Source organism: Camelina sativa, chromosome 20 (genome assembly GCF_000633955.1).
Source record: "Camelina sativa cultivar DH55 chromosome 20, Cs, whole genome shotgun sequence".
Classification (NCBI taxonomy): Eukaryota; Viridiplantae; Streptophyta; class Magnoliopsida; order Brassicales; family Brassicaceae; genus Camelina; species Camelina sativa.
Genome location: NC_025704.1, coordinates 3982480 through 4005827, shown reverse-complemented (window position 1 = coordinate 4005827; position 23348 = coordinate 3982480). Strand labels below are relative to the sequence as shown.

General features: G+C 36.8%; 6 protein-coding genes across 6 annotated transcripts; 3 read left to right on the top strand and 3 right to left on the bottom strand.

Moving 5' to 3' along the window:
* Positions 1266-6465, bottom strand: LOC104769177 (THO complex subunit 1). Its single transcript, XM_010493327.2, has 20 exons — positions 6233-6465; positions 6006-6089; positions 5817-5891; positions 5629-5731; positions 5362-5507; positions 5207-5278; positions 5004-5076; positions 4840-4905; positions 4719-4765; positions 4453-4524; positions 4197-4322; positions 3999-4064; positions 3875-3922; positions 2867-2980; positions 2690-2772; positions 2405-2471; positions 2201-2272; positions 2053-2103; positions 1905-1964; positions 1266-1828 (listed from the first exon to the last, which is right to left on the bottom strand). Exons 1-20 carry the CDS (start codon positions 6233-6235, stop codon positions 1448-1450), a joined length of 1809 nt encoding a protein of 602 aa, XP_010491629.1. The 5' UTR covers positions 6236-6465; the 3' UTR covers positions 1266-1447.
* Positions 8278-10832, bottom strand: LOC104772179 (SNW/SKI-interacting protein-like). The gene is made up of 2 exons (XM_010496822.2): positions 9079-10832; positions 8278-8587 (listed from the first exon to the last, which is right to left on the bottom strand). Exons 1-2 carry the CDS (start codon positions 10779-10781, stop codon positions 8278-8280), a joined length of 2013 nt encoding a protein of 670 aa, XP_010495124.1. The 5' UTR covers positions 10782-10832.
* Positions 11439-13959, top strand: LOC104769176 (probable mediator of RNA polymerase II transcription subunit 26c). Its single transcript, XM_010493326.2, has 9 exons — positions 11439-12308; positions 12398-12466; positions 12567-12649; positions 12739-12812; positions 12899-12951; positions 13028-13061; positions 13149-13306; positions 13397-13475; positions 13567-13959. The coding sequence occupies exons 1-9, from the start codon at positions 11877-11879 to the stop codon at positions 13680-13682; spliced, it is 1098 nt and encodes a 365-aa protein (XP_010491628.1). The 5' UTR covers positions 11439-11876; the 3' UTR covers positions 13683-13959.
* LOC104769175 lies at positions 15405-18499 on the bottom strand. The gene is made up of 2 exons (XM_010493325.2): positions 16550-18499; positions 15405-16407 (listed from the first exon to the last, which is right to left on the bottom strand). Exons 1-2 carry the CDS (start codon positions 18349-18351, stop codon positions 15516-15518), a joined length of 2694 nt encoding a protein of 897 aa, XP_010491627.1. The 5' UTR covers positions 18352-18499; the 3' UTR covers positions 15405-15515.
* LOC104769174 (protein BOLA2) lies at positions 18595-19913 on the top strand. The gene is made up of 3 exons (XM_010493324.2): positions 18595-18707; positions 19464-19486; positions 19591-19913. The coding sequence occupies exons 1-3, from the start codon at positions 18648-18650 to the stop codon at positions 19784-19786; spliced, it is 279 nt and encodes a 92-aa protein (XP_010491626.1). The 5' UTR covers positions 18595-18647; the 3' UTR covers positions 19787-19913.
* Positions 20412-21955, top strand: LOC104769173 (probable plastid-lipid-associated protein 7, chloroplastic). Its single transcript, XM_010493323.2, has 5 exons — positions 20412-21054; positions 21134-21232; positions 21328-21372; positions 21463-21536; positions 21615-21955. The coding sequence occupies exons 1-5, from the start codon at positions 20545-20547 to the stop codon at positions 21685-21687; spliced, it is 801 nt and encodes a 266-aa protein (XP_010491625.1). The 5' UTR covers positions 20412-20544; the 3' UTR covers positions 21688-21955.

Genomic DNA, 23348 nt, shown 5'->3' with positions numbered 1-23348 from the left:
CCCCCCCCAAATATCTATGTTCAATAGGAAAACATTGTGCAAATTATTGAGAATCTCAGATCACATCATATATATATGAATCCTTACGTATACATTTGCCGACAATTCTATATTTTATTTTAAAAAAGAAAGCTTTTTTATGTACCAATAAAGTCGTGGCTTCATATCTTTTGTATGTATGAAAAATATTAGCTAATAAGTGTGTTTGTTTATATATATCTAATTATCTATGAATAGAAAGCTAATATGTGCACTGTTTCTTTTTCCAAATGCTTGGGCCACATGCTCTTTCAGACAAATTAGCAAGTGTCGGTGCCCCATGATTCAATATGAGTCGACTTTTTTTTATGTCATAACAGTGCAACGACTTATACGACAACGGTGATCTTACCTGATGACAGTGCAGCCACCACTTCAATAGTGTTCGAGGTAAATATATAAGGGTGATTTGTTTTGGCATTGACAACGACTAAACAATAGTAATATACTATTATCTTCTTTTTCAATCAATGATTGGAGATTTGGAGGTACGTGGTAATATAAACAAATCAGATTTACTAATCAATTCCCTAACGTGAACTGATATTCTTTTCACGTATTATTTGATATATTATGATGACTAATGTATGTTTGAATGATAATATTTGGTAATTCATGACCAATATCGAATCATTTGCCAACGGGTGTGGAGAACTATATCTAGATTAGATGGCGAAATATATGTAGTACAAGTTGGAGTATGATTAAAATATATAGGTATGGTATTGGTAGAAACCGAATGAACAAATGAACTTATTATTACATGAAGATCGGTGTGGTGTTTATCGTGACATGTCTAAAAACCACTCATTTATATACTAAAAAATTGATGGCAAAACATAAAGTTTGAGTTGATAGCGTATAGTGACACTTCTAGCTTTAGGTCCCTTTAGTAATTGATTTTCTTGTTTTGATTATAAGTGTGTACTTATTACTCTCGATTGCGATTGAGTCCAATGTATATTAGCTGTGAATATGTATCAAGTGTTACACTTAAGACGATAAATTACGTAAAATTATAATTGTATGAGTGTAGTATAAAAACTACTTTTTCTAATATCTTGTCTAATCCAGTATCTTAGTAAACATGAATAATAGATGAGAAGATTCTGATCGCTAGGATTACACACTTGTACAGTTTAGTAGTATACACACATCAGAACGAGCTGCATTACCAACCCAAAGCAAACATATGAAGTATATTATAAATTTTCGATCAACTCCGATATATCAATTGTCTTTTTTATTGAACGAAATGAAAAACATGCTGTAAGCTTTATGATCGCACTAATACAAAACATATTTAGAATAATACTTTGCTCACAGTTTGATAAACATCAACACATTGTGACATCATATCCAATTGATTCACCACTGAAGAAAGGGAGTGAAAAAACTGAAAGTTTACTCACGAGACAGGCATAGGAGGATGATTAAGATCAGCGTCCATCAAACCAGCTTCTTCTGACTCTGCGTCTTCGATTTGACCAGCCTCTTGACCATTGTCTGTGTCAGAACCACCGAGTCTTTGTTGTTCCTCAGGTGTAGGAGTGTCTGCAATAGCATCACTTTCCATCGCCTCTGCTTCGCCTCTTCCTCCTTCAGCTTCAGCTTCAGCTTCACTATTAGAAACACCAATCTGGTTTCCCTCTGCTTCCTGAGATCCACCTTTGGTTTCTTCTTTCTTCGCTCGTTTCGCTTTTTCGTTCGGTTTAGCTTGATATTTGGAGCGGACCTCAGGTGGCAATAGTTCAACAGGGACAACTCCTTCGATTCCAAAATCAGTAAACTGTAGGGAAACAAAGACAAAAGTTCAAAACCAATCATATAGAGCACTGAGAAATTGAACTTAAAGCACGTTTTACCCTCGAAAATCCTTCCAGGTCTTGCCGAGCTGCAAACCGAAGACCTTTCCAGCAGTAAACCTATCAAAACAGTAAAAATAATCTGCCATGAGACTGATTCAATAAAGCATCTTATAAATAAAGTTGTAAGGCAAAGCAAGTAACTTACTCTGTTGTTTTTATGATGGTACTCATCTTCGATGCCAGCTGACGGGTCCATCTGAAATTTTTAGTAAAACACCAGGTGGACTAATTAGACATTTTTTAATTATTTTTGAAATGTTGTTTGTGAATAATAAAGCAATACGTTAGCTCACATCTTCTGCTAATGGTTTCCAGTAGTCTGCAATAGCAGGGGTTCGGACACGTTGAGAATCAGTCAAAGCATTCTGTAGAGAGAAAATATGTTGATCGGTCATGCCATCAGAGATAAAATTATTGTAGAGACAGAATCGGTCGAGAAAGGAAGTGGAATAGCATGTGGCATCAAGATCAACAAACAGAGATGATATAACACATACCGGATTTTGATCTGCCCATCTCCAAAGTTGGGAGAGTTCTTTATTCCCCATTCTCCATCTTTGCCTCCTGTAAAAAGCAAAATGTAACACATATGGAGCCTTAATACTCTTCATATTAGATTTCTTAGTTGCTTATCTCTTCAAGGGACAATTGACTTAGAGATCACCACGGGGAAAACGTTATCAATTTGTTGCACCTAATGTATGCTAAATGTCTAATGGCTGACACCACCAAGGCATGTGATTACATTAATAAAAGTAAAGTCTAATGGTGTTTTCCCATACCGTTTCTTTTGCCCTGCATTAGGTGAGTTCTTTTCTATCGGTTGCTTTTCAAATGGTGGGCATCCATCACGTTTCCACCAGACCTGTTATTGTATATATTGTAGAAATCACTTAACAACCCTCCGCTTCACGCCAGAAAAATCATGCAGCAAGTAAGAGAGAAAGCAGCACACATACCCAATTCTTTTCGCGCTCCAATATATGCTCAACAGCACGGAGGAATTCTTTCCCTTTAGGCGGAGTGATCTCAAGCAATTTCTTTACGCGATCCTCACAGGACTTAAGCTCTTCCTTTTAGGCCGAAAAGATAAACCATACTTTTGAGTGAGTATGCATAAACCCCCAAAAACTCAAATATAAGCCAGGTTTGTCAACCTTTAAAGCAAAGCAAGAGAACATTTTCCCATTGAACAAGCAAAACACTAACCATGGTTTCAGATGGCAGATCTTTGTCGTTCTTCCCTGGTGCCTAATAGAAAACAAGGACTCAGTTATACCAAGATACCAGAGAGAGTAATTCAACGTGCAATTCTTGAGAGATTTACCCTCAGATAATCAAACAGTATGAGGCACTGGAGAAGAATATGTCGTCGGAAACTCGAATCCTTTAACTGTGGCCACAAGAAGAAAAAGTGTGTAAACTGCTACGTTCAGAAGTTTGTATGTCAATGTGTTATATACATTCTTACACATAGAGATATAGAATATGTGCATGTGCTTGTGAGCATCCACATCATACTTACCTCTAAACCCATTAATTTACTACTAGTTAAGTACTTTATATTAAAAGTTGCTGCGTCTTCCTCCAAACTATTAGCTTCTCCCTCTTCTTCGCTTAGTGGTTGTGCGTCAAAGGTGTTTAATACAACCTACACAAGCAGTTCAAGATACAAGGTCTAAGAAAATTTCCCACTACCGCCGGCATGACTTGTCTATGCATATACATATGTAAGAGACCATGTAAAGCTTATAGCCAAAAACATGAGGGAGCACGTACCGCCAAACTAGATGAAAATTTCTGCCACTTGGTAGATGCAGANGGACTTAAGCTCTTCCTTTTAGGCCGAAAAGATAAACCATACTTTTGAGTGAGTATGCATAAACCCCCAAAAACTCAAATATAAGCCAGGTTTGTCAACCTTTAAAGCAAAGCAAGAGAACATTTTCCCATTGAACAAGCAAAACACTAACCATGGTTTCAGATGGCAGATCTTTGTCGTTCTTCCCTGGTGCCTAATAGAAAACAAGGAGTCAGTTATACCAAGATACCAGAGAGAGTAATTCAACGTGCAATTCTTGAGAGATTTACCCTCAGATAATCAAACAGTATGAGGCACTGGAGAAGAATATGTCGTCGGAAACTCGAATCCTTTAACTGTGGCCACAAGAAGAAAAAGTGTGTAAACTGCTACGTTCAGAAGTTTGTATGTCAATGTGTTATATACATTCTTACACATAGAGATATAGAATATGTGCATGTGCTTGTGAGCATCCACATCATACTTACCTCTAAACCCATTAATTTACTACTAGTTAAGTACTTTATATTAAAAGTTGCTGCATCTTCCTCCAAACTATTAGCTTCTCCCTCTTCTTCGCTTAGTGGTTGTGCGTCAAAGGTGTTTAATACAACCTACACAGGCAGTTCAAGATACAAGGTCTAAGAAAATTTCCCACTACCGCCGGCATGACTTGTCTATGCATATATACATATGTAAGAGACCATGTAAAGCTTATAGCCAAAAACCAGAGGGAGCACGTACCGCCAAACTAGATGAAAATTTCTGCCACTTGGTAGATGCAGAAGTAAGAGAAGCGGGATTACAGAAATACTCCTGGAAATATAACATAATTCTCAATAAAGGGAGCAGTACCTCAATAAACTAACTAAACAAAAGGAAAACTGAGATGCTATCTCCAGTAATGATTATGTACGATAAGCAAACACAAGTTCTATACTTCTATGAGACAACCCTAATGATAAAGGAGCAGCAAAGTTCCCTACAAAGTTCCTTTAACTAAAACGCACCTGTAAACTCCAAAATGTCTTATAGAAGTTGAAATCTACAGAAATGCCTGAGAAGCAATAGACAAAATAAGTAAGTAATGGATAAAGGACCAGAAAGCAATAGTTAAAAAAAATTACTTGCCATTTGGAGGATCTTTTTCATATTTGGTTTCGTTAGATGTATTAAAAACGCCCTTTATGTTCACGGCTGTAAGAATAACTCAAGTAAGTAAACGTTACACAACTTCTAACAATTCACATACCAAAGGGTCATATATGCAATAAATTATGAGACACCATTCTTACCTGATCGCTCAGATAAAGGAAAAAAGTGAGCCAAGAACATGAGGATTCTTCCACAGAATACCACGTCATTGGCCTGTTTGCCAGATTGTGAAAACAGAAAAGGAAAAAAACAACGAGTGGATGTGTTATACAGCTGGAAAAGCAGATTATGACTTACGCTAAGTTCGAAAAAGGGAAATAGAAAAGGGATGCAGATAACAAACCTTTGAGAGTCGGCGGAGAAGTTGGTTACAAGTCCTCAACATAACAAGTTTTCCGCGCGCAAAAAGCTCTTGCTGCAGATAATTGCAACATCCAAGTCAAAAATACAAGATACTCATACACACAGAGGAAAATTTACATCTCATCAAAGACATACCTTGCCCAATATATCTTGTTTGCTTTCAATATAACCAAAAACATCTTTACAGTTTTTCATAGTAGACATTTCCGTCAAATCCTCCAAGAGCTGGAATATCATGCCACCTTCAACATGCTCCTTCTCACAAAGATAAAGCACCACATCTAACAAAACCAATTGAAGAAAAGTAGTCAACAACAATCAAGCACGAGAAAGTAAGCAATAGACACAATAGACTACAAGAGAATAAGATGTTTTATAATTGCTTTGAAATAAATTGCTAACCTAGAAGATGAGGAATCTGGCCATGTATATTTTGATCATCATCATCATCATCAATCAACTGACCATACTGCATAATTTGTTCTCCTGATTGCGCAGCAGCAGCCTGAAACCCCAAACACACAAAGATAAATCCACACAGAAACTAAATCAACAAGCATATATGCATACAAGTGGAGAAACCAACAGACCACTAGCTCCTGTAGTAAAGTCCGGAGCATGTTTTCAAGCATTTGGTTTTCATCTTGAGCCAACTTTGTTTGTTTCTGCTCAGAGATTATAAGATCAAGTAAGAAGTAACACAGATTTAGCGATCTACAAATAGGAATGGGAACATTTTACTGAATGAAAACTATGCTAGCTGGATTACAAGAACTAACCTGAGGTTGTATAAACTCTTGAACAGTCTTGAGGGCAAAGCTTTCAATTGGAGCTCGTTGCAATATAGCATCTCTAAATTCATCCTTGACAAAGAACCACAAAGCAGGTATAAAAGATACAACCACAATTATAATCATATCTGTATTTCGAAATCTTTAAATAGAGAGTCAGTGCTATAGAATTAACAAGAACCCAGAGTAAAACAAAGGCACAATCCGTAGAATACCATTTGTAAAAAAGGAACCAGTGAAAGAGGAATTTGCCGACAACACCAAAACACGAAGATTATGATGGGACTGTGAGTCGCCCAGGGTTAGACACTGCGACCGTTACGAGTTGATTTAAGAAACAAAAATCTGGAAACAAGTAAAATTGAAGCGGAGGCCAAAAGCTTGATTTAACAAGCGAAAGAGAAAGAAGAGAACTGTATCATTTTATTTAGGGTTTTTTTTTTCTTTTTTTTAATTGTTTATACAGTACATTTTTTTTTTTTGTTGAAGAATTGTTTACAAAAAAATGTTCGTACGAGTCTTTTTATTATTTTTGTTGGTTAATGGGCTTTTTTGTCAATGTGTGGTTTTTTTTAATGAGGTATAATGTAGTTTTAGGCCCATTATATTTATAAATTAATTATGAAACTATTAAACTTATATTTATACTAATAAAAATGGGTTAATAGTGGAAACTACTAGACTAATCCCCAAATATTTATGGGGTGTGATTAAATTATACTCCACTTAAAATGTTTAAATGGTAATAGTATTTTACTTTAATCGTGAGTATAATCCCTTGTTTTAACCAATTAAACATCTTGAAACTTGAACTATATATGCGCATATTTCAAACAAACAAAAATAATACTTGTTGGCTTGTGAGAGAGTCATATTTGAAATCTAGAAATAGGAAAAATTATGTGAAAAGTTTGTCGATAAAATTAAAATCGCGGTTTCAAAACCAGTTTTTTATGACTATCTTTTCTATTTATCTAGACCATAAAAAGTTATTCATTTATAAAATTAAAAAAAAAACATTTTTAGCCACTACACTACACTGCACATAAATTGTCTTGTTAATATCAAACATTTATGTAAAACTTAGATTATTGCTTATTAATTTTCATTTTTCTCTCCAATTAAAAAAGAAACTAAAAAAACCAAACGCTGTTATTGAAAAAAAAAACACTCACTTCTCTCTTTAACATCTCTCTAGCTGTTCATCTTCCCAACCACAACAAACCAACTTGCTTTGCTTTGTTTTGCTCTGTCTAGGGGCAAGAAGAGCATCCATCCCCTCATCTCATCAATAAAGCAAATCCCATTTTCTGTTTTCTTCTTTTATTTTTTGTCTTAAACTTTCATTTTACTTGTGATTGGTTTGGTTCTGTGTGAATAAATAATAATAGTATTATTAGATTAAGAATCGAAGTTAACAATGTTGATAGAATATCTTCAAAAGAAATTTCGAAGTAATAAAAGATTTTCTTGTTTGATTTTTTTTAAATATGGTTTTCATAAACTAAGAATATTCATTCCAATAAATGATATTATGATTTTAAGTTCTAATTTTGTGGCATCAGAGTAGCTAAATTTTCGGTTGGGTATTGTTGCCATATCCAAATATTACCATTTTCTTGTTTGGTCTATTGATTAAGATTTGAGTAATTAATTTTATGGTTATTTGATTTTTTCAAAATGTTTTAATTATAATGGCATTATAATGGCATGCTTATAAATAGTTCTCAACTTCAAATCTTATTTGCTAAAGTTGCATTTTAAATGCAGTTGTATCTGAAGAAAAAGTGAAGTTTCTTCATGTTGTTTTTTTGTGTACAGAGCTGGCCCATAGGCCAAGCCAATGAAGCATTAGGCCAAGCCAATGAAGCATTAGCTTGCGGCCGTATATATTAGATACAAAATTCGGCCCAATTTTATCAAAAGTTTCTTTGGTCTAGTGGCTTTAAGAGCATAAGGAAAGGCTATCTCATCGCCAGGTCGAACCGCAAGTCACTAAAATTCAGACCTCTCTACCTACTTCTATTTTTATAGTATTCGTCAATAGATCATCAAATGAATCCAGGGTCAAGTTAATTCTTTTTTTGTTTGCATTTTGGTGCCCCCCATATCCCTACGAATTTACAGAGATTAAGAAGACTAACTTCTAGTCTAGATGTGGTTTACAGTCATCTTTTAGTCTAGGTAACTACTACATATATTTGCTACTACTACATATATTTGCTACTTGCTAGTTTCTACTTTCTATTTTCATGTAAAGTTACCACCATTCTGTTTTGTCATCTAATGCTTGAAATTTTATCGGAGTAGGCTTACAATAAGCATCCTGTCCTTGTTGCCCAGGAACAGCAGATGGTTTACTGACGGTATGAGCTAACATTAGGAGAGACTTAAAGGTGAGAGGACCAGCCAAGATTCTCAGAAATTGACACTGGAAAGGGAAGTATGCATCAGAGAATGGCAACATGGAAGCTAAGTCCACCGGTATACCCCACAACGACGGTCTTGAAATACTGTCCACTATTGCAGAGACCAAACCAGCAAGTACTTCAAAGACAGAAGCAAGTCCCCTGGCGTTAAGCATGAAATTGCATCAGAAAGCAAGACAGATGGAAAGCTACAGATGTCAGCATAAGGTTACATGTGTATATTACTGTAAATTCCCATGACATGAATTGGATAGGAACTCACGTGAGCAAAAGCCACTTATGTAAGAGGGCCCTGGAGTTGATAAATCTTGTTAGGCTAATTTCATGCCTCTTACAATTCTTCTATCTCAAGCTGGCTCATTGAAGGCGATATATAATGACTGCTTATGCCAGATCGAAATTGAGCTTCTTGTGCTAGGTCCAGATGTCTTAAGAAGCAATTAAAACACCACGAGGATTGAGGATTATTAGAAGAAAATGTCTGAAATTGACCTGAAAGCTTGTTAAATACGAAATACGATCAGTATATGAAAAGAAGAGCAGAAATAATAGACTCGAAAACCTTTAAAACAGAGTGTCCTGCAAACAAACAAATTAAGTAAAACAATATTAACAATGAAGCAAACAATTACTGCCTAGGAAAACGTTCGAAATTGATCTTGGTCCGAGCAGAACCACCATAGTAATCCTCCTCCGAAGAGCTACATCCACCACCACTTGCTCTCATAGTTCCTGATCCAGACCCTAAATGTTTCTTACCTTTCTTCAGATTACACGCCCACTGTGCAAGACCGAAAGGATCTTCCTCAGCTTCCTTGTCAAACTCAAGAGGTCGTTCTCTCTTCCCCGCACCGGTGAATGCTTTGTCTGGTTTGAACTTGTCAGTGTTCATGGGCTTCTTCTGGAGCTGCTCGTGATACATTTCATCATCCACATCCTTCTTTGGCTTGTACAGCGTCGAGAGAGTGGGCTTCGCCGTGAATAATGTTTTGTCATATACGTTGTATTGGTCATCAATGGCAAAACCCGAGTCCATGCCCTTGTCTTGGTTAAACAGCCGTTGATCGTACATGACTTCAACACCTCTGCCTCCAACAGTTGCCATTCCAAGCGCAACCTTCTCAGTGATATCACGCTCACTGTCCCTTGTGATCTTGCTCTTCTTACCCCCCGCGGTTTCCAACCTTCTCTCCCTCTCTCTTTCCTTACGACGCTCTTCTCGAATCTTATCCCTCTGTTTTCTTTCCGTCTCACAATCGCCTCCTGGTCGTTCAACACTCTCGCTAGATATTGTTACTGCAGCCTCAGCCCTCTCGCGCCGAGCCTTTTGGGCAAGATCCCTCAGCTCCTGCTCTTTTCTTTCCTTCTCCTTCATCACCATCTCCTTCTGAACCTTGGCCCGCACTGAAACAGCCTCCCTAGCTTTCTGCTCAGCTACATAGAGCGCCTCTGTCAACTTGGCAAAGTCATCACTTACCTGAGCCTCTTCCAGGCCCCTTCCATCAGCGGCAAGGCGTTTTTCAAGGGGGATTGTATAACCTTTCTGGTTTTTCCAGTTGGAGATGCAAGGAGGGATGTTCCAGTCTTGTCTGTCCTTGATAGTAACGGGCCTCGGAGGTGAATGCAGGACTGGAACAGGCGGAGAACCAGAAGCTTTGGGAACTCGCTTGTGCTTGAACTTTGGTAAATCAAGGGGATCTACAGGCATCTCCACCATCCTCACGATCCTCTCTCTAGCACCGGAGTTGAACGCTGCAGATTGTTGGGATGGCTTATACTTGATGTACGCTGAGTCACTCGATGCCTTGGTTACATTACTAGGTTGTGATGTTCTCAGCCTCGCATTCACAATCTTCTCAATGGCAGCTTTTGTTTCTTCAGCAGTCTCATGTATCTGCTTCTTCAGTTCCTCATCATCAACCAACAGGTCTTCTTCGTTTTTCAGAATCTTGGGAATAACATCGTAAGGTCGAGAGTAAACAATCTTTTTAGAAATCTCACTCTGCTGCCTCACAACCGCGTCGAAGACCACGTTTCCCTGAGCATCCAGGGTAACAGGCAGAGTCTTGTTGGATCTATTCTTACCCATGCCAAGAGGGTACTGAGAGACATGAATCTCAGGGAATGCACCACCATCTCCAAAACCCTGATGATCGGGACGAAAACCTTGCCGATTCATGTAAGCAGGTACTGGTTTTACGATGGCACCAGAGAATCTTTTCGCCTCAGATTCCATGGAACGGTACTTGAACCACGGATCGTTTGAATGATCGTAAAACGCCGTAGCGGTTGATTTCACCGGAGGTAAAAGGACTTGAAGAAGAGACGTCGTCATAGCGCCAACGATGCTCGTTTCGTTCGTACTTCTCAGCAATTCTTTGATCGATCCCTGACTAATCTATCTATCTCGTAAGAATCAAACAAATAAGCAACAGGACGTTCCCAAAACAACTTATTGCTCAATAACTTTCTTATAAAGAGCAACTAGATAGGTCATCTATATTTATAGACATCTTCGTTATGTAAATTTTCCATTAATTGTAGTTTTCCTTTTTTTTTTTTTGTAGTTTTTGTTACCTTTTTGTTTTTTCCCTTTTCTGTGGTTTCTGTTTATTAAAAAAACAATGGGAATACAGTACTAATTAATTTCTTATGGACCCAAAACTTATAGGCCCATTAACGAAAATGTCGAAACATGTAAATGTTTTCTCTCCAATTAAAAAAGAAACTAAAAAAGTAAACGCCATTATTGAAAAAAACACTCACTTCTCTCTCTCTAACCTTCTCTGTTCATCTCCCCAACCACAACAAACCAACTTGCTTTGCTTTGGTCATTCATCCCATTTTCTGTTTACTTCTTTTTACTTTTTGTCTTAAACTTTCATTTTACTTGTGATTGGTTCTGTCTGAATAAATAATATTAATAAAAATATTATTAACAGACCCAAACCAAAAAAAAAACTTGCAGAAGAATGAGAGAAAAAGCAATAACCCCCCCCCCCCAAACCAAATTCTAAAGCCTCAAATTTGGAATATTCCCTTTCTTCTTCCTTTTTTTTTTTTTTTCTAATTTGCCATTTCCTTGTTTGATCTTATGTGAGAAGAAGACCTCTGTTTCTGTTTTTTACCCTCTCTTCTTCTTCTCTCTTCCTCGTAACAGTAAAAAGCTTCATCAAAAAGCTTGAAAGGGTCTTCCTTTTCTTTTCAATCTGGATTTACCAATCTGATTCTTACGTTTTTTGTTTTCATCTTTATCTTTTGAAACGTATTGAGAATCCTAAAAACTTTTTCTTTGGTTCTTCTTCACGATTCCGATGAATCGAATTCATCTTTTAGATCTGGTTCTGTAAATACCACCAATTCGATTTGCTCTGTTTTGTGATTTCTTTTATTAGAAGTAACCAAGAGAAAGGTTTCGTTGCCGGCGGTAATGGATTTGGATGATTTCCGATCGGTTATGGATAACGCAGGTGTTGATGTTTGGACATTTATAGATACGGCGATTCTCGTTGCGTCTCTTGACTACGGTCAAGAGTTGAAGCGACGGAGAGATAACATCGTCGAGCGTCTCTACGCGACTTCCATGGCCAATAAGTGTAGAAACTGCGATTTCGGTGGCGGCGGTAGCGTTAACGAGGCGGCGGTTGGTGGTAGGGTTAATGGGAGGATTCATGAGGAGACGGAGGAGGAAGAAGAAGAAGAAGGAGAAGCAGCAGTAGCAGTAGCAGGAGAGGAAGAAGAAGTAAGAGAGAAATCTGGTAATGGTGAAGACGATGATGATTTCGATCCGTTTGCTGGTTTGTTTGATGATGAGCAGAAGAGTATTCTTGATATCAAGGAGAGACTTGAAGATCCTGATCTGGTTTGCTATTAATGTTCTTTCACTTGGATCTTGATTTGATTACAGTTTTGAAGACTGATGAATTGTTTTTGTTTGTGGTTTGGTTTCAGTCTGAAGATGCTTTGGTTGAGTTGCTTCAGAACCTGGAAGACATGGACATAACATTCCAAGCTCTTCAGGTAGTACTAATAGCTTTGAATCTTATACGATGAGTAATACACTCTTTGATTGATTCTTCATTTTGTTTGATAGTTTTTGAAATTTTAATGGTCACGTTAGGAAACTGATATTGGGAGGCATGTGAATCGAGTTCGGAAGCATCCATCGAACAATGTTCGGAGATTAGCTAAACAGCTTGTCAAGTTACGATCCAATTCAGAAGACACTGCTCATTATTATTCAACCTATCTTTATTTCTAAATTCAACTCTTTTACTTCTTTGTCTCTGCAGAAAATGGAAGGAAACTGTAGATGAATGGGTCAAATTTAACCAGCCTGGTGATCTTGAACCTCCGAGTTTGATAGGTAAAGAGATAATAAACAAACTCTGAATCTCTCAGAACAAGCATCATTCTTATCAATCTCAGAACAATCAAATCTGTTCATTGTAGCCGATGAGGACTCACCCGTGCAGAAAGCTCTCCATAACAGTAATCGCCAACAGGTAAAACACCGAGACGCTTTTCAACTTTTGTTTTAGTCATTGAGCTTCAGTTGTTATCGTTTTTCTTCTGTGGCAGGTGCCTGATTTCGGATATTCACCGGTTCCTCATAGTAAGTTATTGAACAGTGACTACAAGATTTGGATCATTTCACCATTTTGTAATCAGTAAAGCTTATTCCTTGTTCTGTTTTCGACAGATGGATCTTCAGGTTCGAGCAGGAACAGTAACATTACCGAACCAGAGAGAAAACCAAGACCTGTTGCTGCTGCTGCTGCTGCTGCTCCTCCACCTAGGAGAGAATCTCCGTCTCCAGCTAAACCTTCTCGTCCTTCTCCATCTCAACAAAACATGCAGGTACATTGCCATACAAGATCCTAATATCAAATGTTAAAAAGACTTTTAATACTATGTCAGGTGTGATCAATATGGTTTTGGTTATTGCAGAGGGACAAAGAGCATAAAGAAGTTGATTTCGACACAGCACGGAAAAGGCTACAACAAAACTACAGACACGCCGAGAATGGTTTTTTAAAACTTCCTTCTGTTTTAGTTTCAGACATTTTTAAACTTGATTGGATCGTTTCCTGAGTGGTGTCTATGTTTTTGAATGCCAGCTAAAAAGCAAAGGACTATACAGGTGATGGACATTCATGAGATCCCAAAACCTAAGAAAGGTGGATTTTTTCCAAGAAAAGGCGGTAGTTCTCAAGGTGGTGGTAGACACTGGTAGATTGAAAAAATGATGAGAGAGGGAGAGAGAGAGAGTTAAGTGAAAGGAGGAAGAAGATTCAAAAAAGAAAAAAGAGACAGAGAACAAAAGCTCTGTTTTTGAGACACACAAGAAGACAGTGAATTCTAAAAAAAAAAAAATGTTTCAAGAATTTGGAATTGAGTTGGTGGGTACACTTGTTTTCTATTTTGTTGTTACTTCGATAATTTTTTTTCTTTCTTTTCTGATAAAGAACATAATTTTCTTGGATTTTTATTAATAATAGATTCGAAAAAAATCAATTTGTATTTTTGTTTTTTTAGACAGTGATGTGCATAAAATCTAGCTCTTTTAAAACAATTAGATTGATTTTTCTTATAGCAACTGATTCTTTTGTTTAATGCCAATTTTATTAAAAGATTTGACCTTTTTAATGTTTCTTTTCTTGCAGATTCACGGTTTGAAGGAAGTTTTTATATATATGTCAGTTACAGTCAATGTAAATTTAATTTCTAATTAACGGGTCAGTCTTGTAAAGTGATTTTTTAGTTTTACGATAGAGTACCCAGAAATAAAATATTTAGCTAAGTGATTCCATTATTTTACTACGTCGAGTTTATCTTTCAGATTCAAGAAAGCAGATGAAAACAAAAAATGAACAATTAGTTTTTTGACTTTGGTATTACTAATTACTATAGCCTAGAGACCCGTAATGGCATTGGTTGATGATGAAGGGAGACACATTTTTAGTATCTTTTTGACCGAATCATTGTGGATACGCATGAGCTGTATGTGTTTAATCATTGTATTAAAATATGTATACATAGGCTTTTAATGCTACTTAATATTGGTATATATTTCAAGGGAACAAGACAAGATTGCTCTTAAAATAATAGATCAAATTTTTCTTTTCTTTATCCAAATTTGAAAGTACTTTTTTTTATTGATGTGTATTTTTAATTGAGTGTGTGTGTCCATTGAGAAGACTCAAGTGACAAAGATAATCCACCAAGCAACTCCACATCACATGTACACCACCACCACCACAGTTTCATTGATCACTTTTGTTTTACTACTTATTTACTTAAAACTTCACTACATCTTTCAGAAAAAAAAAAATTAAAACTTGGAAAGAATTAGTAAACATGATACTATTGGTACAAAAATGAAAGTTAAAACTTGAAAAGAACTAGTAGTAAATATGATACTGTTAGTACAAAAATGAAAGTTGAAACCCCCACCAAAATTTTCATTTTAGTTTCAGAGAACTTTATAAACAGTCAACAATAAACTATTATACTACTTTTTAATTTGTTTATTTGTAACTGTTCAATACCTAACTTATAACCAAAAAGCATGTCATCATCGCTTTATCAAATGATGATGTTTAAATAAGCTCCATGCTTTATACTCTCTCCGTTTCAAAATATAGGATGTTTTAGTAGAAACACACGTATTAAGAAAAAATTACTTTTAAAAAATTTAACCAGTCATATCCAAGATTGCATAATATAAAATATAAAATTAATTTAAAAGTTGCATAGAAAGTTAGAAACATCCTATATTATGAAACAAAAATAATTCTCTAAACATCTTATATTATGAAACAGAGGAAGTACATTTTTTGTTTTTTATTCCATGCTTTATACCTTAACATTGCCATATTTAATAAAGGAAACCACCAAAACAAAAAATCTAATCAACAACTTTACGCAATGCGATCTGCTACTAAACTGTGTAATATGAGAGTTTGAACCAATCTGATTTTATTTCGACTCAACCGGATTCGGTTTACCATAGTCCATAGACCAAACCTAAAACATGCTTCTACTAATTACAATGGTCTCTGACTCGCTAGACTTCTGAATCTTTAACAAAAGAATATGTCTTTGGAGGCTTTTGCTTTCTACTGCTGCTTACAAGCTTTCTCTCCTCTGATTTCTCCTTCTTAAATTCCTCATCTTTGTTTGTGTAATAAGAATCCAGGATTTGCAATAACGAGCTCTCTTTACCTTCTCTATTCATCATCTCTTGTTTCTTCTTCTCCTGGTTATCTCTCTCTGGACCAGAGTCTTCTTCATCATCTGAGAGAGATGGTTCATACACTGGAAGCTTTTTGGTCGTCTGGTGGTTGGTTGTTGCTTCAGAAACTGGACCGAGTTCTTCGAATAAAAAGTCCGAATTATCTTCTTTTGACTTGGCATTTGGTGAAGGAGCTGAAGGAAGAATGTATCCAGATGTTATTTTCACTCCAGGCATTACTTGAATCAAAGACTGTAGGCTCTCGTGACCGAGCTTGTCAACAGCTAAATGGTACCCGTATTCCTCTAAGAAGTCTTTCCTGAAACGAATCAGGTTATACCCTTCAGGCTTTTCCTCTGTTATCTTCTTTAACAGCTTCTGACAATCCGCAACTGCATTACTTTTGTATCTTTCCAGCTGCTTTTGGTCCATAGAACCAACAGAAACACCAGCATGAGCAACGTTCTTGCCTCTTTTCGCACCATCTTGTTTCTGCGGCTGTGATTTTGAAATATCCGAGAATATTGAGCTCAAACCGTTTGAAGCATGACGGTGGCCAGGGGTAGATCCTTTGATGATTCTGAATGGTAGGGAAGAAGAGGGGTCTTCCTCAATCAATTTCTTATGTGATATTAGTAAGGTAACTAAATGAAGCATGCTTGATTCATCAAGCTGTCTGAGACACGAAGGCCCCTCCTCCTGCAGATTCTTAGCCATCACCTCCCTGACCAGGTTAAGAAATGACACACACCGTTAATGAAAGGCTAATCCAGGAACAAACTGTAATTGTACTAAACCTAAAATAGATTTACACAATATACTAATTCATACTCCTGCCAAATCAGGAGGGAAGAGATTGTACGCACCTTGTCCTTGAGTGAGATACTATAGCAAAGCCTCTTGGAGAATTAATGAAAGATTCAACATCACTCCAGAAAGACTCTTTCGCAAACATGTCGTGTACTTGAGACTCAACATTGACCAGCTCCTGATTACCAGTAGAATCTTTGCTAGACACAGGGCTCTCTCCCCAAAACTTGAAACTCTTGAAAAGGCGACCTAAAAAGCCTGGACTTGCATCTTTATCTTTACTGCCTACTTCATCAGTTCCTACTTTTACCTCCTCCACAGACTCAGAAACGAAAGGAGGTGAGATTTGAGACATGGGATCAGTTCCCTGACTTGATGACTTCAAGTCCTTATCCCCTTTGTCTCTATCTCCACTTCCAGAAACACTTTTATCTTCTAGGAGATGCTGATGCTCTGATTCCATCTCAGATGAACCATACCATAGTCTTTTTAGCTTCTGAAAAAAGCCGTCTTCCATGGAAGAATCACTCCCCACAATAAGAGCCACTTGATTCGTCTCCACGGGTTTGTCATCTGACTTAACGTCTTTCGTGCTGACCAGAATAGGCTCGTGACAACTCTCTGGTGCTTTCTCTTTGACATGTTTACCATTCTCCGTTCCACTTTCCTGCTTCTTTCCAAGTGACTCATCTCTTCTTTTCTCAGCAGCACTGCTAACTATTCTTGGCGACGAAGCATTAGCAGTTTCCTTCTCTTTAACATTCTGATCAACACCAGTAGCCAAACCAGAACCAGAATCAAGTAGCGTAGGAGTCGTCTTCTTGGCGACAGCACGAACAATAAACAAACCGTCACTTGCTGCAGTAACCTTAACAACATCTGGCATAGATAGTAAAAACCTAGAAAACTTCTTATGTCCATAGAAATCTTTATCAATAGCAACGTTACTCTTAATCAACTCAGCTCGTAGTTCTGTAATAGGCGTCCCCTTGGGATATAAACTCAATACCATACGAATCTTGTCAACAACTTCTTTAGGAATGGGACGAAGATTAACAGAATTCGAAGACTCAGACACTTCTTCAACTTTCACACTAGACGACTGCTCAGTGGTGGTAGTTGCAATAGCAAAAGGGTCAAGAAGAGGAATCCTATAGTGACCATACCAAGAGTTATAAGGACCATCAGGAGGCTGATTAAAATGCTTACCAATAACACACTCTCCTTTAATCAACTTATCCCAATCCCACATAATCGAAGCAGCACTACACAAAACACCAGGAGCTGATGACTTACTCGCAAGCAAGATATTGTAATTGCTCATCCTCAATCTATGCAACACACTCGCGAACTCCTTATCGCTAGAGATTAGCAAAAGATGAGCTGGTGGTGGATTCTGAGAAACCCAACACATAAGATCAGTAATCAAAGATCTATCAGTGTTACTGTTCTTACCACCGTTAGGGACATGACTGAGAATGATTCCAGTAGCGGAGAGAGCGTCTTGGGTTGGTCTCGGGAGTTGTAAGACGTCACCGAAGGCAGTGATGGTGATAGGACCTTTGATTCCGCTGTTTCTGATAGCTGATGTGATGGATTGTGCTACTTTGTAGACGTTGGCTCCAACCGGTAAAGGACAGTCTTGGAAGTCCCACCAGACCGGAACCCTAACGGATCGAGACTCTTCGTCGTGTTGAGGACGTGTTGAAGTAGAATGGTTGGATCTGGATCCGGAGTTGGAGGTGGTGGAGTATGGAGAGGAATGAAGGTTAGTGATGAGAAAAGCGATGGTTCGATGGGGAGATTGGGTTGTGGAGGAAGAAGAAGAGAGGCGAAAGAGTAGAGATCTCAACTTCATGGTGGGAGAAGTGATGATTACTGCTTCCGGTGATAAAAAATGGAGAGACTTTTTTTGAGGGTTTTAGGAGTGAGGAAGAAGACGAAGTGAAGTAAGAGGAAAGCACTTTTGCTTAAACCCTAGTTACTTATTTTTATTTGTCGAGAACCGGATTAAATCCCAATTGAAAGATTTAACCAAAGTAAACCGTACTTTCCGCTAAACCAAAACCAAACAGCGAACGGTTTTAGTATTCTAATTCGATGAGTAGTAATTAGGGATTTGAGACGTTGTTTGGGAGAGCTGAGCAGAGAGAGATGGTGACGAAGGAGCAAGTGGAAGCTTCATTGACTTCGAAACTTAAGCCTATTCATCTCGTGAGTTTTCTTCGAATTGCTTTGTTCTCTTTCGATTTCATCTCTTTGATTGCGTCTTCTTTCGAATTTTTGTTGTCTGTGCGTATATCATATATGGATGGTTTCTGTCTTTTGTTTGAAAATTTTGGGGGAAAATTAGAAACCCTAATCGCCTGAGTGAATTATCTTCAGATGGGTCTGCCAAATTTTGCGAAAGTTGAGATTTTTGAACTGCGCACTTGTGTATCAAACCATGAACTTTAATATTTGGACCATAAAGAGGGGGTAGTATGTTTTGTTTTGTAGTCTTAGCCATCGTTTGAAATTAACCATCATCACTATGTTCTCTTAAACAGAAGAGAAAAGGTGTGTATGTTTTGAGTAGTTTAGGTGTAATTTTGATACAGTGTGGTATGAACTCAGGATCTGATGATTTTGTATGAGCAACCTAGGAGCTGAGTGTTCTTATTCGAGAAATTTACATGTGTCATGTTTAAATTCGGGAAATTAGAACTCATAAACCAGATCCAAGGGTGTTTCTAGTGCAATGATATGTATAATTTCGTTGTTAGGTTAGCTTTTTCTTAGCAGTCAAGTAGTACAACAGCTGTCTCTTATAGCCCGGCTTTACTACATTTGAAGATTGAAGTTACTCCAATATCAATCTATTTCTGTTTTCAATTGTTCTCATTTGATTCTCTATAAATATATGTTCAAAAGTTTGATCTTCTTGTGGAATGTATTACTGAACATTGTTTGTTTTTGTTTGTGTACCAGGAAGTCATTGACATATCTGGAGGGTAAGTACATGATTTTCCTATAATCATACATCTTAAATCTCTAGCTTAGGGTGTAATCTCTTGCTTCTTAAACATTGTAGCTAAACTGTTTTTCTCTTTTGCAGATGTGGGGCGAGTTTTGAGATAGAGGTTGTCTCTGAACAGTTTGAAGGGAAGAGATTGCTGGAGAGGCACCGTATGGTGAATGCTGCACTTGAAGAAGAAATGAAGGAGATTCATGCACTCTCTATCAAGAAAGCTCAGACTCCACAACAATGGAAGCCATCACAAGACTCTGCAACTCCATCCAAAGATGCCTGAACTGAAACTCTTGTTTTTTTTTAAGGCTTTATTGAACAAAGAACAGAGCATGACTTATGTTTGATACTTTTTTTTGGTCACTTGCAAAATCTATTAGACTATTTTACTATACACAAATATTCATCTCTTTTTGTCTATTATTAACAATACGAGCAAAACGAGTAGTTTAGTTTTCTGACAGTCACAGACCTAATAAAACCAATTTTTAAAAAGTAGGTGATGTTATTGGTTAACTCAAGAAACACACTACATAAACATTAATCTAATCTACTAATAGTACTATACCACGATAGTGACGACATCGAGAAACGAGTTTTTGGGTATATCAAGTGGTACTGGAAACTTTATTCGATCAGATCTAGTGGGCACCTATAAATTAACCTAATCTTGTACAACAAAATAAAAGCAAAAGCTCCTGAATTAAAAAAAACAACCTAATTTAGCCTAATCTTGTCCAACAAGTGAAAACATAGCTCCAAACTACTGAAGAAAAAATTGTAAATTATAATTACAAATTGTAAATAAATAAATAAAATATGATAATTTAAACAATTGTTTTTTTTTTATATATAAATGAGATTTGGTTAAATTTTATATTTGGTAATGGCATAGTTGTATGGTGGTGATAGGATTACTAAAAAGATGAAGATAATAAAAAAAAACAGTCCATTCTCCTCCCCACAAAACCATTGTACAACAATCATCTTAATACCATCTTCCTAAGCTCACGAGAGAGATTCTGGTGTGACAACTTGGCAATGTCGAGTAAGCTTATCCAGCCACCAACATCAATAACAGCCTCAAGACGAGCAATCTCAACAAGAACACCAAACTCAAAGGTGCTAGTTTCTTTCACCAATCACAATGGCAAAACGCTGAGTTTTAGTGACAACCCAAATCGTCACAGACCCATGTTCATCGGAAAAGTCACAGAACAGAGCAGCTCTTGTTCCTCCACTAATGAACAAGAAGAAGAAGAAATAAGAACAGTTTCTCAGATAAAAGAAGAGCTATACGAAGCACTTAAAGGGATAAACAGAGGTATATTCGGAGTTAAATCGGATAAAAAAGCAGAGGTCGAAGGGTTGGTGAAGCTTCTTGAATGTAGGAATCCGACGCCGGAGCCGACAGGAGAGTTAGACAAGATCGGAGGTTGTTGGAGACTCATTTACAGTACAATCACTGTGTTGGGTTCTAAAAGAACCAAATTGGGTCTTCGTGATTTCGTCTCTCTCGGTGATCTTCTTCAACAGATCGACATTGCTCAGGTACTTAGTATTTTTAGTTTATGTCGTTTTTTCCTAAGTGTAATCATCTGAATTTGTTTTTTTTTTTGGATAAACGAAGGGCAAAACGGTCCATGTGTTGAAATTTGATGTCCGGGGATTGAATCTACTCGACGGCGAGTTTAGAATCGTCGCTTCTTTCAAGATCTCATCCAAAACGGTACATTTAATAGTTTTGGCGTTTTTGGTTTAAGATTCTTTCGAAAAAAAAAAATCGCGTTTTTGATGGGAATTGCGTTTGGTTGTTTGTTGTAGAGTGTTGAGATAACTTATGAAAGCTCAACGATCAAGCCGGACCAGGTACTTGTGTGTGTTTTTTTTACTACTTCGGCATAATGAAATTTCTATTAATGGGAAGTTTCTTGATTTGTTGTGGTTTGTTGGAATCAGTTGATGAACATTTTTAGGAAGAACATGGATCTTCTTTTGGGAATCTTCAACCCTGAGGGACTGTTCGAAATTTCGTATCCTTTTTTTTAAACAATTAAAATCCAGTGTCGTTTTATTTGATTATGGATTCCTTGATTCGAGAATGTTTGTAGATATTTAGATGGAGATTTACAAGTAGGGAGAGATGGGAAAGGAAATGTATTTGTTTTGGAGAGAACAGAGTAAACTTTTGAATATGTTTTTCAACCTCTCGTTTCCATAAGAAGAAGTTGCTTGTTCCTCAAGAAAATTTTCAACCTTTTCTTTGATTTGGTTAAATCTTTTGTTCTCGATACCCATCAGTATTTCTTTGCTTTGGCTTTTTTTTTTTTTTTTCTTGGTGGGATTTTGTTTTTAACACACAAATCTAGATTAGTTCTTTTCTTTTTTTTGTTTTGTCTTGGGCATATTTGTAACAGTTTATTCATTATTGGCATCATTGATTGTTCAGTAATACTCTATAACTTACTATTAGCTTGCTCTCATTTCTGTTTACTCCTAAAAGTCTTAATGCTCTACTTCTTACAACAATTTACATGTTGGCATCTTACAAACGAAAAAACGAAAGATAAAAATAAAACAGTTGACAAATGGATTTTAGAGAATTGTTTATTCATGTATGTTTATGTTTGAGACAATCTCGAGTTTGATTTGTAAAATAACTTGTTTTTAACTGTTACAAATTTTACATTATTGGAGAAGAATTAAGACAATGGTAACTAATGGAATTTCTTCACTAAGTGAACAGAGGAAAGGAAATGGTCGGTCCTATAATTTGGCTATGTACTACTAACACTAACTTATGGATGGTAGTGTTGAACAAAGGAAATGGTCCTTTCTTTTAGGCCTAGGAGATCATACAAATTGCTTTCACGTACAATATTACTTGATATTGTTATGGGCCTATATACACGGCCCTCAGACGAAAAAAAAGAGAGAAATTATTTTTCACTCATATTGAACTCTCCTACTTTTAGGAACTAGACCATTACATATAAATTGAATCACTGAATGTTCCCTACTACACAATGTTCATTGAATGATTCAAACACTACTAAAACAAAGACAACAATTTCTGGGGCCTCAAAAATCTACATATAAAATGGAGGTCCCGGAACAATTAAGTTAGGTTAGTCAAATATTTCTTATGTTTAGCTACCATCTCTTTGGATATTGAATAATCTACTATCAGCCTTTTGTTTTAGACCGAAAGCTCATCGACAAAGAAGAAATTAGATTCTTTGAAAGATTCATTAGACAATTGAAAAATGAATACAATAAAGTTTTGGTTTTAGGCAAGATAAAGTCGGCAACTACGCATTTTCTGTGTGTATGTGAGTTGTCCAATTGGATCATTTTTTTCAAAAGTATCGATAAAGTATTCGGGGTGATTTGGCTGGACCGACCATCTCACGTCTTTCCAATTGTGGGGACAAAATTTTAACTAGCTAGGAAGGTAAACAGATTGTGATGTTTTAGACATTTTGTGATCTGAAAGAAACGAATTTCCAAAAACTTCCAAAGGCTTAACCAATAATATATACATGTCCACCTAAAAGGATTAAAACGTGGAAATGTTTGCTACTCTCCAAAACGGAACATTTGGTGTTGAAATAAGCAGTTTAGATGGATTATTTCACATTCAATCCATTTGTAATCTTTCAAAAATGGTTTTGAGTCGAGTTGTAACGAGGGAATGAATCCTTTTTTTAACCAACAGACCCACTATTCTTAGGTCATTTGTTTTCCAACTAGTGAATCAAATCTTGTTTCCTTATAGGTCAAATTCTTTTCTAATTTTTACTTCTATCCCATCAATTGGCCTAAACACACAATTCTTGCTGAAT

Excerpts from the sequence above, each read along its gene's own strand:
- LOC104769177 (XM_010493327.2), bottom strand. Across the intron at positions 4,323-4,452 it reads AATTTTCATCTAGTTTGGCG|GTTGTATTAAACACCTTTGA; the intron begins GTACGTGCTCCC and ends CTGCCTGTGTAG. Across the intron at positions 2,472-2,689 it reads AATGCAGGGCAAAAGAAACG|GAGGCAAAGATGGAGAATGG; the intron begins GTATGGGAAAAC and ends TGCTTTTTACAG.
- LOC104772179 (XM_010496822.2), bottom strand. The coding sequence starts at position 10,781 with ATGACGACGTCTCTTCTTCAAGTCCTTTTACCTCCGGTGAAATCAACC. Across the intron at positions 8,588-9,078 it reads TTCGAACGTTTTCCTAGGCA|GGGACTTGCTTCTGTCTTTG; the intron begins GTAATTGTTTGC and ends GCTTAACGCCAG.
- LOC104769176 (XM_010493326.2), top strand. The coding sequence starts at position 11,877 with ATGGATTTGGATGATTTCCGATCGGTTATGGATAACGCAGGTGTTGAT. Across the intron at positions 12,309-12,397 it reads GACTTGAAGATCCTGATCTG|TCTGAAGATGCTTTGGTTGA; the intron begins GTTTGCTATTAA and ends GTTTGGTTTCAG. Across the intron at positions 12,650-12,738 it reads TTAGCTAAACAGCTTGTCAA|AAAATGGAAGGAAACTGTAG; the intron begins GTTACGATCCAA and ends TTGTCTCTGCAG.
- LOC104769175 (XM_010493325.2), bottom strand. The coding sequence starts at position 18,351 with ATGAAGTTGAGATCTCTACTCTTTCGCCTCTCTTCTTCTTCCTCCACA. Across the intron at positions 16,408-16,549 it reads GTATCTCACTCAAGGACAAG|GGAGGTGATGGCTAAGAATC; the intron begins GTGCGTACAATC and ends TAACCTGGTCAG.
- LOC104769174 (XM_010493324.2), top strand. The coding sequence starts at position 18,648 with ATGGTGACGAAGGAGCAAGTGGAAGCTTCATTGACTTCGAAACTTAAG. Across the intron at positions 18,708-19,463 it reads AACTTAAGCCTATTCATCTC|GAAGTCATTGACATATCTGG; the intron begins GTGAGTTTTCTT and ends TTTGTGTACCAG. Across the intron at positions 19,487-19,590 it reads GTCATTGACATATCTGGAGG|ATGTGGGGCGAGTTTTGAGA; the intron begins GTAAGTACATGA and ends TCTCTTTTGCAG.
- LOC104769173 (XM_010493323.2), top strand. The coding sequence starts at position 20,545 with ATGTCGAGTAAGCTTATCCAGCCACCAACATCAATAACAGCCTCAAGA. Across the intron at positions 21,055-21,133 it reads AACAGATCGACATTGCTCAG|GGCAAAACGGTCCATGTGTT; the intron begins GTACTTAGTATT and ends GGATAAACGAAG. Across the intron at positions 21,537-21,614 it reads GAGGGACTGTTCGAAATTTC|ATATTTAGATGGAGATTTAC; the intron begins GTATCCTTTTTT and ends GAATGTTTGTAG.